The sequence below is a fragment of the Cuculus canorus genome, chromosome 1 (assembly GCF_017976375.1).
Source record: "Cuculus canorus isolate bCucCan1 chromosome 1, bCucCan1.pri, whole genome shotgun sequence".
Lineage (NCBI taxonomy): Eukaryota > Metazoa > Chordata > Aves > Cuculiformes > Cuculidae > Cuculus > Cuculus canorus.
The window spans coordinates 138,058,572-138,074,190 of NC_071401.1; the positions used below are offsets into that span (position 1 = coordinate 138,058,572).

Here is a 15,619-nt window from a genome sequence, read left to right on the forward strand (position 1 = left end):
GCAGAATCTCTTTGTTGGACTGATTATGACATCCAAGTCTTCTGAAAGATGCTTTAATATGCCAAGTCCAATACCAGAGGGGTAAAGCTCAGAACAAATGGCCTGCAAAGACCAAATTCTGCTGGGTAAGTAAGTCTGGTAATGGCATACTAGTGCTGTCATAGCTGGTAAGTGCAATCTGAAGGGTAGAAGTAACAGCCAAAGTAAGCGAGGATGTGGCAGGCAGAGAAATAGACAGGAGTCCAAGGGTAAGAAGTGATGTCTGAAGAGACAGCAGGGGATATACACACACTTGGTTTAGGGATGTGGATTCCACTTTCCAGCCTGATAATCAAGTAAACCAGAAAGACAACTGGACCACTCTGTACCTTGAAATCTGGCAAGGTAACAATTATAAAGTAATCTGATAAAACCTTGCCTTTGACGTCTACTGCAGGCACACAATAACTTTCTTTACTACCTTTTTGACTCAGACTCTAAGCTACAGTGGAATTATGTTGTGAGCAATAACAAAGTCAAAGTGTTCCTGGTTAATAAATGGCAACTGTTCACTGAGAGTAACTGGCCATGATCTACATACAGATTAACATTATTCCTCTCACAATTTAACAAAAATAACTAGATGTACCTGGGATTTCCTTTCCTTTTAAATTATAAAGTGATAGTTCTTTGGAATTCTTAGGATAGAATCAACATCAGTAAAAGCTGAGAGGCTGAAACTTCAGTCAAAACAAGTTTTTAGGGCATTAATGAGCATTTTGCACCAACAAAGCACCTCACCAACCAGTGGAAACCCGTGCTTTGGTGTTCTACTTCCTCTGTTAAGATCCTAACAGTGGGCAGCAAGCTTGCAGAGCACCACAGAACAGTAATATTTTCTCAGAAAGACAGACGAGGAGGTAGTTTAACAAACTACTTCCCATGTAAGTGTTATTTCCATGTTTTGTTGTGATGTGTTGGAAACTGGAATCTGAATAACTAGGGAGATACTGATGTAAAAGGTTTACTGAAAAAAAAAAAAAGAGGAAACTTTTCCATTTAAGATTAATCAAAGACTATTTACTACGAAAGTCACACCAGCGTAAGATAGCCAACGAGTAACAGCATGCACTCCCTAACCTTTGGAAAGGAAAACTTGTCAAAACGTATTCTTAAAACGTGCATGTAAAGAGACACAAAGACAAATTATAGAAAAAGGTACCCATTTATTCAAGGTATGACAAGGATATTTACAGTATTCATTTGCTCAGAGTAAGATCCATCCTCATGATTTTTAAAGCAGCGATTAGAAATTACATTTAAAAGGTGAAATGTTCCAAGCATGTTTCTGTAAAGATACTTTTACAATGACAGAAACACTTTAAGGCTAAGTCATTTTGACCTTTGCTGCCACTCACATTTATCCTGGCAAAACTGTCTCAAAGACAACATTACCTTGAGGGACAAAGACTATGCTAAATTCAACATACAAATTTGTTCCCTCAGAAGCTTTTCACAACAATTCACATCTGACAGAAATTGACTTTTGATTTAAAACAATGAATTAAATGGAAGTGATATGAACTGCCTATATCCTGGCATTTCAGAGGGCAAAAGATCTTATACAGCAACATATTAATCACCTCTGAAAGATATCATCAGCTTTCTTGTTGATGAAGGTACTTCAGCTTAACAAGCAATTTGCTTTCAGTCAGAGCTCCACAGTCTAAGGGTGGAATCCACGTTTCACATCACTTTTCAAAAGATAGGAACAACAACAAAAAAAATCTCCCGGTAGCTGACATCTAATATAAATGATGAATGCTGTCTGCTTTAAACAGTACTTGATTCCCACAGTACAAACTAGTGCTCTACCAAAGCAAGCAAGAGTCTGCTAAAATGCTGTAGTGCTATTCTATAGTAATTTTAAACACACAACAGATCTATGGGAGCAGTTAAAATTGGTTTATCTCTTGAGGTAGAAGCCACAAGTCATTTAGTCCCACCTGTAAACTATAATACACATTGTCAGGCAAATATAGCCATTTTTTTTCCATTTATAAAATAAAAACGCTGATTTTTCAGATGCTATTCTTTTTAAATATAACAGCATTTTTTTTTTCACTGAATCATTTTGTGCCTGTTAGAGAAGGAAGTGAATTAAACATTGAGAATCGTAGATTGTGGCTATTTAGACAGTTTTAATGAAAATAAAACACGTCTTACATAAATAAACTTAATAGCAACTTCCAAAAGGATTGGTAGGTAAGGATTGTTCTTAACTTCAAAGTTATTTAGGAAAATACCAATTTTAACTAGATAATAAAGAAAAAAAAAAGTAATTAGACCTTTAAGACTACATAGCTACTTGAAATGCTACCATTGCATTTTGGTAGTTTTTTTTAGCATTAAGTTGAAGGGAAAAGGTAAACACAACAGAAACTCCCAAAGCCTGCACAAACACCATTTACTTAATGATTATGTTTTGTTTGGTGAGGACACTATGTAACTAAGTCTATTGAAAGTGCACAATCTTTAACATTCCAATAGAAACAGAAACATGACCCTTGCATTAGTAGGAGGTGTTTATTCCACCTTAGCTAAGAATCTCTGCAACAGCAAGGTTGTTGCTGTGACCGACAGCCACTTAAAACTTATTTGAAAATAACCCAAGCAACGTTACAAAACATATGGAGATTGGCACTTGATCTTTAGTTAGCCCCATTAGTTCAATTTTCTCCCCAGAGACTCACATACACAGAACTTTGTTTTCATTTTATTACTGTAAAAAATAAGTCAATTTATAGTTCCAGAGTAAACAAAGAAACCTTAGCTTTAACCTATTTAAAAACAAAGGTTCAAATTTTGATAAGATACATTTCACAGGGTTCATGTCAGCACCTTAATCAAACGCATTTTTCTTGTGAACTAAGCACATTTCACAAAGTTTTCATATTAGTGACAAGGGGCTACATTCTCACCACGGAGAACAAACTGGAAGGAGTGCAAGTCAGTCTCCAGAGTTTCCTGTTGAGCTCTACATGTTCAGAACCAACATTTAAGACTGAAGTTATTAAAGATTGACCTTTTTGCATATTCCGAAACAGAAGGCAAATACAATCAACTTACATTTGGCTTTGAAACATTAAGATAACAATGTTTTATTTCAGCCACATATTTACAAAAATGTTTACAGCAGAACCGTGTAGGGCTTCCTTTTTCTTGTCATAATAACCTTTAAGATGAATAGTCATCTCAACCTTCATGCAAAGATGCATCTCTTGTTAAACAAGAATTTTTCTAGGGTATTTTTTTTGCACTCTGAGGATAGCAAGCAGAGGGCCGGCTAAGTCTGGATCACCCTTAAAAATGTAGGCCTGTTTGCTCTACTGCACCTTCAAAATAAGGAGGCAGAGTACAGGCACCATTAATTCCACAAGGGTTCATTGCCTCTAGCATGTTTTCCAAAACCAAGAAAGAGTCTTGAACATTTGTAACATGGGTTATTCCATGACTTTCACCTCTTCAATTTAGTTCCTGAACTCTGGAGTTACTTTCCTAGAAGAGTACTTGCTGAGCTTCTTTTCTAATGTATATTGTTGACTATACATTTTAAATTAAACTGTTATGTAAAGAATGTAACAAGCTTTTCCTTTGTACACAACTTAATCTTTGTGCTGAGTATTCTTCAAAAGGATTTTATAAATAATACAATAAGTTTAGAATCGGTCTTCTTCCCTCTTGTCATTATACCATGTTGTTGCTTTCTCCGACTTTATCTACAAGCTGCAGAAAAGGAGACAAAAAGGTTTTAAGCTGCATGACATTTATGTACAGTGAAGTTACTCTTAAATATTACTTGCTACTTGCACAGTTAGTATGCAACTGAAAATGAGAGTCAAGTAGTACTCACCGCGGTCTCATGATTTGAGTTTGTGAAAATTAAAAAAATCTTACATTGCAATTGTGTTTCTGCATGACATGTTTTTCTCATATAGACATTAAGAGTGCAACATGAAGATGCAACAGAATGAGAAAGGAAATAGAAGAATGCAGATAACACCGCTAGCTTAATGATTAAAACAAAACAATACAGTATCAGCCACACATGCATTAGTAGACCAAGTAAGATATTTCAACTGACCATTACTGTGGGTTCTCTTCTGAGCCTACGTAGGCTTTGAATAAAACATTAACAATTATCTTTTTAAAACAAGATTTACCCCATTATGATCAAATTAAATGTGACTAAGTAAGATCAATTGACAAATGAAACATTCAATTGATCATAAATTATGAGCCAGAACTTGGCCCAAGATTGGAACATATGATCTCGAACACTAATTTTTAAAAAGCAGACTGTACACATCCAAGTTATGCCCCCTATTAATTTTTTAGTAGTAGCTACTAGAACCGTTGCTTTCAAAACTAGGGTTAAAAATGCTTGTGTTAAGATACACACAGAAATCAGCACAGTAAAAGTAGTTGACTGAAACACCCTAGATTCTATCTTTCTGGCACCTTTTAATTGTCTTCAAATCCCTAGCTATTTGGTTAAGAAAATGGAAAACTGCATTTGAAAAAATAAAAATCTTAGTAAACAGCAAGACTAGTTTGGTGCAGGCGACCTTAATTAATATATCTGATGAATGATTATGCATCATGAACGTTTTTGGACTAACCATACAAGCTTCAACTCAACACCGAACTAAACTGCGTTTACAGGTCCCTTTCATAAATATATCTCCCTACTATACAAAGAACAGTCTCCTCATCACATGGACGAAAGAGGCACATGATTTGCCTATCTGGCTACCTATGGCCCATGGGGAAGCAGGAAGCAGAACCCCAGTGCACCGAGTCACAATCCAGGGCTCTTTCACTTCACAACACGCAAGCAGTGCCAGCTTCTGCAAAAGTTTCCTTTTGTTCCTTTTACATCTAGAAGTCTCTCACGGGGAGTGAAGGTGATCCGTATGGTTCAAGAACTATACGGGGACACATTCAAAGTCACTACTCGAAAGATTTACTTGCTTTCTTTCTGATGCATTTCTACTATGACTACTATAACAATGGACTAAAAAAACACTACAAGCTTCAAATTTGGCATGAAGTAGTGAACACTTACCGAGCTTATACCAGGTAAATTCAAGAGATATCCAAGAACTGGAACTCTTCTAATAAAGCCAACCACCACAGGAAAGAACCCCCTTTAGGTAAGATATCAGAAGACTGTATTAGTTTTTATAATAAAACTATTCTCATAATGCTATAAAATGAAGAAGCAACAAGGTTTGGTTTTTTTTTTTTTAAACCAAGATTTTATGTAATCTTGTAGCTTGTTAGCAGCATATTAATTTTACAAACTATATCAACATCCACTGAGCAGAGAAGGGAGAAAACCAGGAAATAAACTTTTTTTTTTTAATTTGACTTAATTTTCTTTATAGCTTTCAACCTCCGTCAGCTCTTCAAAAAGCAAAGAATACTCAACTTGGTCAACAGAACTGATGCTCCCAACTGATTTCTCAAAATTATCACACATTTTGAGATAATTTATTTTCACATTATAGGAAATATATTCTTGCAATACCCAATGTAAAACCAACTGAAGTTAATTGAGTAATTCCCTTTGAAACCATATATAGTACTCTTTATGTTAGATAAAGAAAATTAACCATGAAGAGTTGTCTCTTCACTTATTTGACTATTTTAAGTCAAGTCGGGGACTTGAATCATGAGCCAGGGGATGTTGTCACGCAGAGCTGCGATGGTGATAGCCCATCTGCTATGATGATTGGATAGCCCCCTGCACTGTCCAATTTATCTCTGCAGCAGGGAAGTACCTCAGCTGTTTGCAGTCAATCGCAGCAATTCAGCTGGTGGAGGCATTCTGAGTTGTCTTATTGAGTTATACATACTCTACATAGAATAAGGATTAACGTGTAATGAGACCTCAGCCACACTGAAACAGTGATGTTTCACAAGCTATCATCCTCTCTGCTACACTCTTAAGAACTATTTTCCTGAAGATTTTTTTTTTTTTCCCAAAGACTACATCATTTCAGTCATCCAGTAAATTGAGATGGAGAGCACACAAATCACTTGTAATACATTAAAACAACTAGTGTAGCCAAGAATAAGGAATAGTCAGGACAAGAAGTGTGGTATTATTAGCCATAACTTTGGATGCTTGTAATCTGAACACGGCTCCAAAAGCAGCTGAGAATACAAGAGATACTGTCCCATAACAGCCTTCTCCCATGAATGCAATCTCAGCATGTGAAAGTAAGGCAAAAGACTTGTGGAAACATGTTAAATAAAGACAAGACAGGAAAGGCATTCCAGGTTTAAAACAGACTAAAATAATAATAATTATCTGTGTGTCTCACTTCAGTCAGACATATCTGTAAAAAATAAATTTTTGCAATCCTGTCATTTATTTAAGTGTTCTTGGTCACCAGTACCTGCTTTGGAGATGTCAGTGGCTCTGCAATTACTGCTACAGGGCATATGAAAGGCAACTGTATAAAACTAGTCTAGATAGGGAAGACAATGGTCTACAAGGAAAGATTACAGAGGGATGTGAACATCTAGTGGAGCTGGTTTAGTGGTCTAAAAAACCAAGAGATTGATTTTCAGAAAAAATACAATACAGTGGTTCTTAGTTGGAGTTGAAGCAAAGTTACTAGGAGCGCTAAATCGCTCTTGATCAATATTAATGTTTTCCATATAAAAGTCTTGGTAATCTACATGACTAGAAGCACTTGAACACAAAGAGATGCCCATCCTCACAACATAGTGCCATAACAAATCCAAAGGTGCATAAGTTGATCTCTTGGTCCTAAGAAAAATACGTACTTAAGAAATCAATGATAACCAGGGAAGTTTTCTGTTACACATACAGACAGCAGGATCCTGATGAAACATATAAAATGAAGCTTGAGATAAGGCTTCATTTTTAACTTCTTCAGAAATTAGCAAGTTGCCAAAAACACTATACTGGCCAAAATGAACAAAACTGAAGCAAAACAGAAAGCTTTGTTTGAAATACAATTCTAGCTAACACTACAGCAAGGAATTTAGATTCTAAGAATTATAAAACACTAGAAAACATGGTCTAGAGATGTTTTAAAATAAAACAGATCAGATAAACATCCACATCTGGAATTATCTATTCCTTGTTGATACTCTTCTGGCTAAGTGATAGTCCTAGTGACCTAGGGACTACCGACCTTCTATAATACCCTTCAACATTATTTTACCCTGCTACCCCTTGGCTAGCACCAACAGATAACCTATAATGGTATTTATTTAGACATAGTAATTTGTAATTCTTTTGAGTCCTTTTTGAGGACACAGTCTACTTGCTTTGTGCTAGTTGATTAAACCCAAGTGCTACATGCAAGAAGCGAAAACTTATTCAGTAAAATACTGTGATTTTCAAAACACTTGTAGTGATACAAAGTTCAGAGGAATACAGAGTAGAACAATAAGAAGCATATACAAAATTAATTTTCAGAAATGACACTGTCTCCAGTAGCAGCCAAGTTAAGATTTCTTCAAAAATAAGTATTTTCTCTAAACTAAATACCACATTAACATAAAACTTTACTGAGTGGAGGAAAAGGAATGCCATGAGAGCAGTGGTTTGATTTTGATTAACAAGAACTGTACTACTTATACAGCAGCTGAACATTGAAAATATTTTAGGGGTGTGTTAGAACATTAATAGGCATTCAGGGAATGGTCTTCACCTGAAAAGATGTCGAAGACAATTAATAGCCTCCCTTCTTACCCATTAGTGTATTTTGTACTTTGTGATATACTGAAGCATGGAACGTTAACCATGGAAATCAAGATAAAATACAGGGATACAGGCTGTAAGAAGTCAAATCCTTTCACCATTACAATTGCATTTAGGAAGATGTTAAATGACACATTGTAAAAACTATAGTATGTATCACGATTGCTGTTCAAAAGCCAAGAATTTTCATATTTCTGTAACTCGAACCAGATAAGGCTAACAAAACCCAACAGTTCTATCTATACTAGGGCACAAATGTAACAAAAATCACAGAAAACATCTTTTCACTGGGCTACCACAATAATGGAATGGTAAGACTACAAACCTAGGACATTTGTAACAAAGTATTTTGCTCCATTTGTCAAAGAAAAGAAGAAACTCCCCACTCAAAACATACTAAGTATCCAAGTTGCTTTCTTTTGTGAGGGATTTAAATTTTGCACTGCTAACAATTTGATCTCCCAGACATTTTGAAGCTTTACAATTCTTTGGTTAGACTTAAACATCATTACAATGTCAGTTTGGTATATGCCTCACAAGCACTAGCAGATTAAAGTCTTAGAAAAATATTCACCAACTTCCCACTTCTTGCAAATGTAAATCGACAACTTTGTATAAAGTCTATCAAAAGTGAACATTTAAAGGATGCTGCTTTGTCAGCAGCAACTCTAATCAAATACATTTATTCCTAGATACACCAATACAGAAAGGTACTTTGAATCAAGTCTTACCTGAATAATAGGAAGAACCCATAAATTTCAAGGATCATTCCTATTAAAGGCCAACCAATGAGAACTATGAGCACACCACCCAGGAAAAAGCCCGTTGCTTTCATTTTGTGTTTTTGAAAGAAGAACCTAAATGTTCTTTCTAAACCGATAACAAAAGACAAGCCAGCCACAAATAAAACCTAGAAAAGAAAAAACAAAACAACCAAATAAAGAAAATAGCTAATTATATTCCTATGTTTAAGATGTAAACATCTAGATATTCTAAAAAAAATAGACTGCATTTCTTGCACTAGTTCTTTTGGGTGTTAAAAGATAGATGGGGAGAAGGAATTTACTAGTGATTCTTTTGTCAACTCCATTTTAGAAGCGTTTGCAGCTAGCATTCAAAACTTTTCTGTGTTGTCTGCCCTATAATATAAGCACACATTATCCACAAGCAGTGCTGAAGCTTACTGCCACAAAGGTGATACCAAAGCTTCCTTAAAACTGAGAACAGACAGGTTACAAAAGCACTTCTGGTTCTGAACCACAGACATCTTAAATAGCTTGTACTGATCTACTAAACAGTACAAAGCCAAAAAGGGAAAACAGTTGAAGAGCATTATCACTTATCTCACCGTATATAGTCTTTCAACTGCTTATGAGTACCAGTACAGACTGACCACTATCATAGTAGTCCCAATTAATTACCACTACTTTTAGTGTCCTTCAGCAACACAACTTGTAATTATTGCAGCTTGTAAGCACACATCTGGGCAACATTTTCGCTGAAAATGGGATAGGATCTCAAATTGTATCTATAATTTTGAGTAAAACCTAAGTTTCACATTATTTAATAAACAAACCACTTTACTACCACCTTTCTGATATAACTTCTTTTAAAAAGTTTCCTATAAGGATACAGTACCTTTTCTTGCACTACCTTTGGTTATCACAAAGCCTGTCACTGTCTCTTCCTATCTATGTTTTCATCATTTTCCCTAAACAGGGATCTTGTATTTCCATCATACATTAGGAAAAGAAAAAATATGCATTATTCTAGTTTTCAGTCTTCTACTATACAACTTGGTTCAGATGGTGCAGAACAATGTTTCAACTAACACATCCAAATTCAAATACATGCTATAAAATTTTTCATTGAGTGAGTCTCAGCATTCGACTCTGCTGCCACAGAACAAAACAGATCAGTTTTGACCACAAACTTTTAGGCATCAGGAAAGGACAATGTGAACCTCCACCAGGCTGTGCTCTCGGCAGGTTGGCAAAGCTGAGACGAGCAGAGGCACAGAGATTATCACATTCAGAAAACAGCCTGTCATTTTATATTTGCTTTGGATTCAAAATTTTGTGTACTAGAACTAGGATTTAATTTTTATCCTGCTTTAAGTGAAAGGTAAAACTGAAGATATTAGACTCCTCTACTAAGAACGGCAAGTGGCTCTTCTAAACCCAGACTATCAGTAATTCACACTTCTTTCTTTCCTCAAAAAGCATGGCAAAGCCACATTTGCTAGAGCATACAGAACACTATGCTTATCCAAAAGGATACTTAAAATTAACAGTTATCTTACAGGACCACAAAAAATAAAACCTTAGAAATGATAGGTGATATAAAATCTTATTTGCAGCAGCATTCTGCAACAAGCTGCTTATTCTCTGACCAATATACTGCAGGCCTTACCTGGAGGTATAACACAAATTTATGCAAGCTACTCTAACTTTAATCAGGAAAAATTATTCACTCATGTCACTGAGCATAACTCTTCCTTTATGCCAAACTGCCACAGTATTTTTGTGATGCAGTTTCAAATTCATAACATATTGGTTTATAGTTAGCTTATTTTTAATACATTGCATACTTAATTCTAAGCAGTGCAGAACTGAAGACTAAATAAATGCCAGGCACTTACATTTCCAATAGCCAAAAGAGCTTTGTCAAAGAAGAGTATCATCCCAAAGAAAAGAAAAAACACTCCAAAGCCTGTTAGTCCCATTCCAATCTCTGCAAAAGAAACAAATTTAGGCATGTAACAAAACATGGTACCAGGAAAAACCTCGTGCAAAAAAATCGTGACAAAAATAGCACATCCAATCTACAGATGTTCTAAATTTACAGAAAAATTCATTCTATATTATCACCAGCTGAAACCAATTACTTCAGTAACAGAGATCCAAGGAAGTTGTTTATCAAAAAAATACATATTTAGAACTATATACTGAAATAGGATGAAACAAAAAAAGCATACATGCGTATACACATACAAAGACATCTCTTTTGATTTACTGCTAGCATGGAGGAAAGGACTATTTTGTGAACAGATAATGAAACTTTGTTTTGCATTTGCAACTTTTATTCCATTGTGTTTACCACCGTAACGCAAGTACGTTGGCCCCTTCCATCCCTCTGAGACCTCACATTCCATGTTCTACAATCTTGCACAGCAGTCCCACTTACTTGCCCCAACTTCTGGACTCAACACAACTCACAGTAATGCTGTAGGCTACTTCCAAGTTACACAAATGCTGACAACTATTAAACACTAGCCTGCGGCTGCAGTCAGGTGCTAGTTTTCACAAAACTAGTAGACACTAAATATATTTGCATTCTGCCTGTCCACAAAGGTTGCTCAAGAAATATTTGGAAGGCAGGAGTAGGATGGAAGATTTGTTTGACTGAGAAACTCGGCCAGAAATGCTAAGCTATGTTTAAAGCTACCATTTGACAATAGCTTCCGAGGTATCTTGAACACCGTACTCAGAGACACTTTAAAGATTAAGCCTCTAAAGCTTTCATTTGACTCTTGCACAGACTGCATAGGAGAGAAATAATGGAAATCACAGCAATACAGCTGCAAAAATCTTTGCATTCATGCACACTTATCCTTACGTTATTGCTATCCCTGTGACCAGAGAATTTGGAAGTCTACGGAATACACACATACAAAAAAAAAAAAAAGCTAGCAAAACTAGCCGTAATACTACAGACAGGCTGGCAGCCCAGTTTGTGTCTCTCCACATATAGACATAATTTGAAGACCCAGGAGTTTTTTATAGTCTAGCTATAAACAAACAACCCCACCCACACTATCACAGCCTTCATCACTGTTAGCCAGATCTACCTAAATGTATTTTAGTTGCACTTTTGACTGCAATGTAGACCTAGTTGATGGTTTACTGTTGCTTGAATAGCTCAGGAGTAACAGAACATTATTCTGCCTATTTCAGATTTTCCCTTTGGTTATTAAAAAAAAAATTTCAAAACAGAGCAAAGAGATCTGTTACAGCAACATTCAACTTCCCCAATTCCTCCAAGGGCTCATCTTTCAGCACGGTTGCAGACCACATGGTGTTAAATCTGTAGTTCTACAATACCGTCTGCCACTTTAAAATGCACATAGCAAAAGTTTAACCACCCAGAATTAAAACTACTACGTAATCTGCTATAACTGACTTGATGCAGACATTTTCAATACTTGTTTACAATGAAAAATGGAATTGCAAATTATATTTTCAATGAATCTGCTGACTGAAAGCAACATAACAATTGCAATCTGCCCTTTTCTCTAGTACTCTTTACTTTAGAAGAGCAGAAACAATCTGTATTCTGGAAGGAAGACATTTGGAGGCAGGACTCCAAAGGAATTACCAGCTGCCAATAAGATAAATATGCAATCACGGGAACCGAATATTTATTCCTCCCGCAGACAATGCACAAAGTAGGGATGTAGCAAGGCGGCAGAGGCCAACTCCCAACAGCTGCTGCAATTACTACTCTGACACTTCTCCTGTACTTATTTGAAACATGTTTGTTATCACCTACTCCTACAACAGATTCCTATTCACTTTAGAAGTCAACAACATTTTCTGGTTAGAGGAGGGAAAAGAAAAAAGGAACACTATTCCCTCATCCCAAAATTACTGCTGAAAGAACATGAATAGTCCAGGACTGCTATTCTCTGTTGCCAGTATCTCAATAAGAGTTACTACTGACTTGATTCCTATCAGAATTTGCAAAGATAATTGACTAGCATTCTCCGGTGAAAGAGAATGAAACTACTGACATGTTGTACACGATCTGCAATAATGAACTAGGAATTTCTATACAGGGTGTGAACTATGTTTAAACTCTTTCTTCTGCGCCAGAAGAGCCTTCTCATATTACTCAAATACAATATTTCAACTCCTGGAAATGCAAAACCACATATTAACACGTGACATTTACTCTGGATTTTTAAAAATTATTATGATTTACTGAGTGGAGGGAGCAACGCTTTCTCAATGCTTCTGCAGAAATCCCATAAGCCATGCAAGAGTACTGCAGTACTGTATCAAAAAAGCTTAGTAAATACGAATACTTAAAATTAAGCTACGTTGCTAGTAAAAGTTATGGGAAGACAATGCATATTCCCCAATCTTTTGTGTTCAAAATAAGAATGGAATTGTGCACTATAGGCTCTCAGAAGACAAAAGTTAATGCAGTTTTTAGGTCATGAAAAGTTTCACGTTTTAAGAATTATTTGCTAGCAGTATTTTTTAGTATTGAAAAGTTGATGTGTTTGGGAGAAAAACCAAGCACATTCTTTTGCAATTATAGATTTGTCATTCCATTCAATGAATAATTTAACAAACATTTTAAGGGGCTGCAAATTTAATTTCCCAAATATCAACCAGTCCAGTGGTCCTCTCCAGATATTTATCATGCTACTCCACTACTGATTCTATAGTATCTTCCAGACAATCATGAGTTTAAAAGCATCATATGAAATATCTTCAACATTTCAGAAAAATAGTGGAAAAAAATAAAAATTGAGCTCCACAGTATTTTACTCACTACTCTTGGCTCGACAGCTAAAACCACAGTCAGCATTGGAGTTAGCCAAAGGTCCCAAACGAGGAACTAAGAAAAGGAAAAATTAGATCTACTCTTTCTGAAGAGTGGTTCCCCCCGCCCAATGAATATTATGGGCACGAGGATAGAGCAGTGGGGAAAAAAGCAAAGCCCACAAGTTTTTAATCAATCAGAAATCTTAAAAATTAACCCCAGTGGTTATTATCCATCCCATTAACAGAGTGTGGCACCTGAATCTCTCAGGAGATCACTGAACTTGAATGGCACTACCCTGCTTTTCTGCCAATCTTCATCCTTGGCCATAACTGGCTCTACAATACCTTTGCATCCAGCATCCTGCTATCCAGGTAAAGTTAGTTCTTTCATTTTTCTTTTCTACATCTTTCACGCTTACCCTCCTTCATAACTGACACTATGGTGTTTATTATTTATTTCCCTTTATAGTAACCATCCCAGACATGTATCATACGTTAGATGTTAATATAAATTGAAAACCTCAGTTTTTCACCTTACACTTTTAACTCCCATGAGCCTCTTTGATTTCTTTGTATTTTCCCTTTCAGTATCCAAGTGTTTAAGTATTCTAAATATTTCTATTCAGTGAGAACAAAACTATGGTCGCACATAAGTACTTCTATTTTGACTACAGATTGAGTGTCTGGCCCTCATCGTAAGACCCTCAGTATCACCCACAAACCTTTAGCTCGACGGCAGCAAGTTAAAAGAAACATAGTAAAGCCAACAACACGCAATTCCGTGAGCCCAAACTACCCCTGACCACATGGCGGCATACCAGAAGACTTTAATTGCTACTTTTGTTTACAGTTCAGCTTTCATTCATTCCAGCCAACAAAGGGCGAGTGCCCGGCTCTGGGACTGAGGGGGGCAGGAGCACCCTGTGCTGCTCCATCCCCACCATCACACAGCAACCCCCACCAATGATCACCTCTACCGCACCATCTCCGTCACCCCCACATGCATCACCCAACCACCCCCCCATCACCATCAATCCCCACCCCCATTCACCACCACCCTACACCACCACTCCCCCATCCATCAACATCACCCCCCCACCAATCCCTACTACCGCCTCATCAACCTTCCCAGTACCACCAACCCCCCCAACACCACCGCCCCTACTCCCCACCATTAACCCCTCTCACCCATTCACCACCATCATGCCCCTCAGATCACCATCATTCCCCACCCCCTCACTGCCCCCCTAGAATCACTCCCCCGACCAATACCACCAAACCCCATCACCACCACTACACCATAATGTCCCTCATTCACCACCATCATCCCCCTACAGCACCACTCCCCCTACTCATCACCATTACCCCCCACTACCCCCTCCACCATCACCCCCCCAATACTCCCCCCATCACCACCAACCTCCCCATCATCCATTCACCACCGTCCAATACCCACCAACTCCCTCCATCACCACCACCACCCCCCGCAATCGCCCCCCACCCCCATTCACCACCACTATTTGGGGGGTTGGAACTAAATGATCTTTAAGGTCCCTTCCAACCTAAACTATTCTATGATTGTGTGAGTCCCCTACGCCACCACTCCTCCCACCCATCACCCCCATCAATACCACTAAGCCCCCCCTTCACCCCCACACCCATTCACCACCATTACCTCTTCCACACCCATCATCCGATCCCCCCTAATATCACCACCCCCCCATTACCACCACCCCCCCAAAAACACCCCCCACCCCCCAATACCACCAACTCCCCTATCACCACCACCCTCTTCCCCCCACCATTACCCCCCTCCCCATCAACCCCACCCCCTCCCCATCACTCCTTCGCCACAGACCCCCCACTCCCCACCATCCCCCGCCGACTCCCCATCACCTCCTCCCACCAAGCCATCCCCCACCCCAACACCCCCCAGGCCACTAACAGCCCCTCCCTGTCACTCCCCCAGCCCTCCCCATCGCCCCGCCTCCCCCAGCCGCGCTCCAGCCGTTCTTCCCCGCTTGATCCCGGTGGCGATGAGGGCAGTGCTTACTCTGGGTATCCGAGAGGGAGATCATGGTGGCGGCGGGCTCGGGGCAGAGAAGCAGCAGCAACAGAGGCGGCAGCAGCAGCTGCGACGGCCACGTCTTCCGGAAACACGCAGCCGCCTCGCGCCGCCGCCGGGTGAGAGCGCGCCGCTGATTGGAGGGAGCGGCGCCAATCCGCGCCCGCTTTGTTCGCGAGGCTCCGCCCCCTGGCGGCACCGCCCAGCATCCCT

General features: G+C 38.4%; 1 protein-coding gene across 2 annotated transcripts; it reads right to left on the reverse strand.

Moving 5' to 3' along the window:
• Positions 1-1,206: 1,206 nt before the first annotated feature.
• GOLT1B (golgi transport 1B) lies at positions 1,207-15,530 on the reverse strand. 2 transcript variants are annotated; one of them, XM_054055955.1, is made up of 6 exons: positions 15,395-15,530; positions 10,428-10,519; positions 8,518-8,696; positions 5,108-5,189; positions 4,124-4,157; positions 1,207-3,765 (listed from the first exon to the last, which is right to left on the reverse strand). In XM_054055955.1, the coding sequence occupies exons 1-5, from the start codon at positions 15,417-15,419 to the stop codon at positions 4,149-4,151; spliced, it is 387 nt and encodes a 128-aa protein (XP_053911930.1). In that variant the 5' UTR covers positions 15,420-15,530; the 3' UTR covers positions 1,207-3,765; positions 4,124-4,148. The 2 variants fall into 2 exon arrangements, with proteins under 2 accessions (XP_053911930.1, XP_053911928.1); XM_054055953.1 differs by lacking the exon at positions 4,124-4,157.
• Positions 15,531-15,619: the final 89 nt, after the last annotated feature.

What these genes read in the sequence shown, in the direction of transcription:
- GOLT1B (XM_054055953.1), bottom strand. Translation starts at nt 15,419, where the DNA reads ATGATCTCCCTCTCGGATACCCAGA. An exon ending in CTCCCTCTCGGATACCCAGA is followed by an intron (nt 10,520 to 15,394) that starts GTAAGCACTGCC and finishes TTTCTTTTGCAG; the next exon opens with AGATTGGAATGGGACTAACA. An exon ending in ATTTACCTGGTATAAGCTCG is followed by an intron (nt 3,766 to 5,107) that starts GTAAGTGTTCAC and finishes CCTTTTCTGCAG; the next exon opens with CTTGTAGATAAAGTCGGAGA.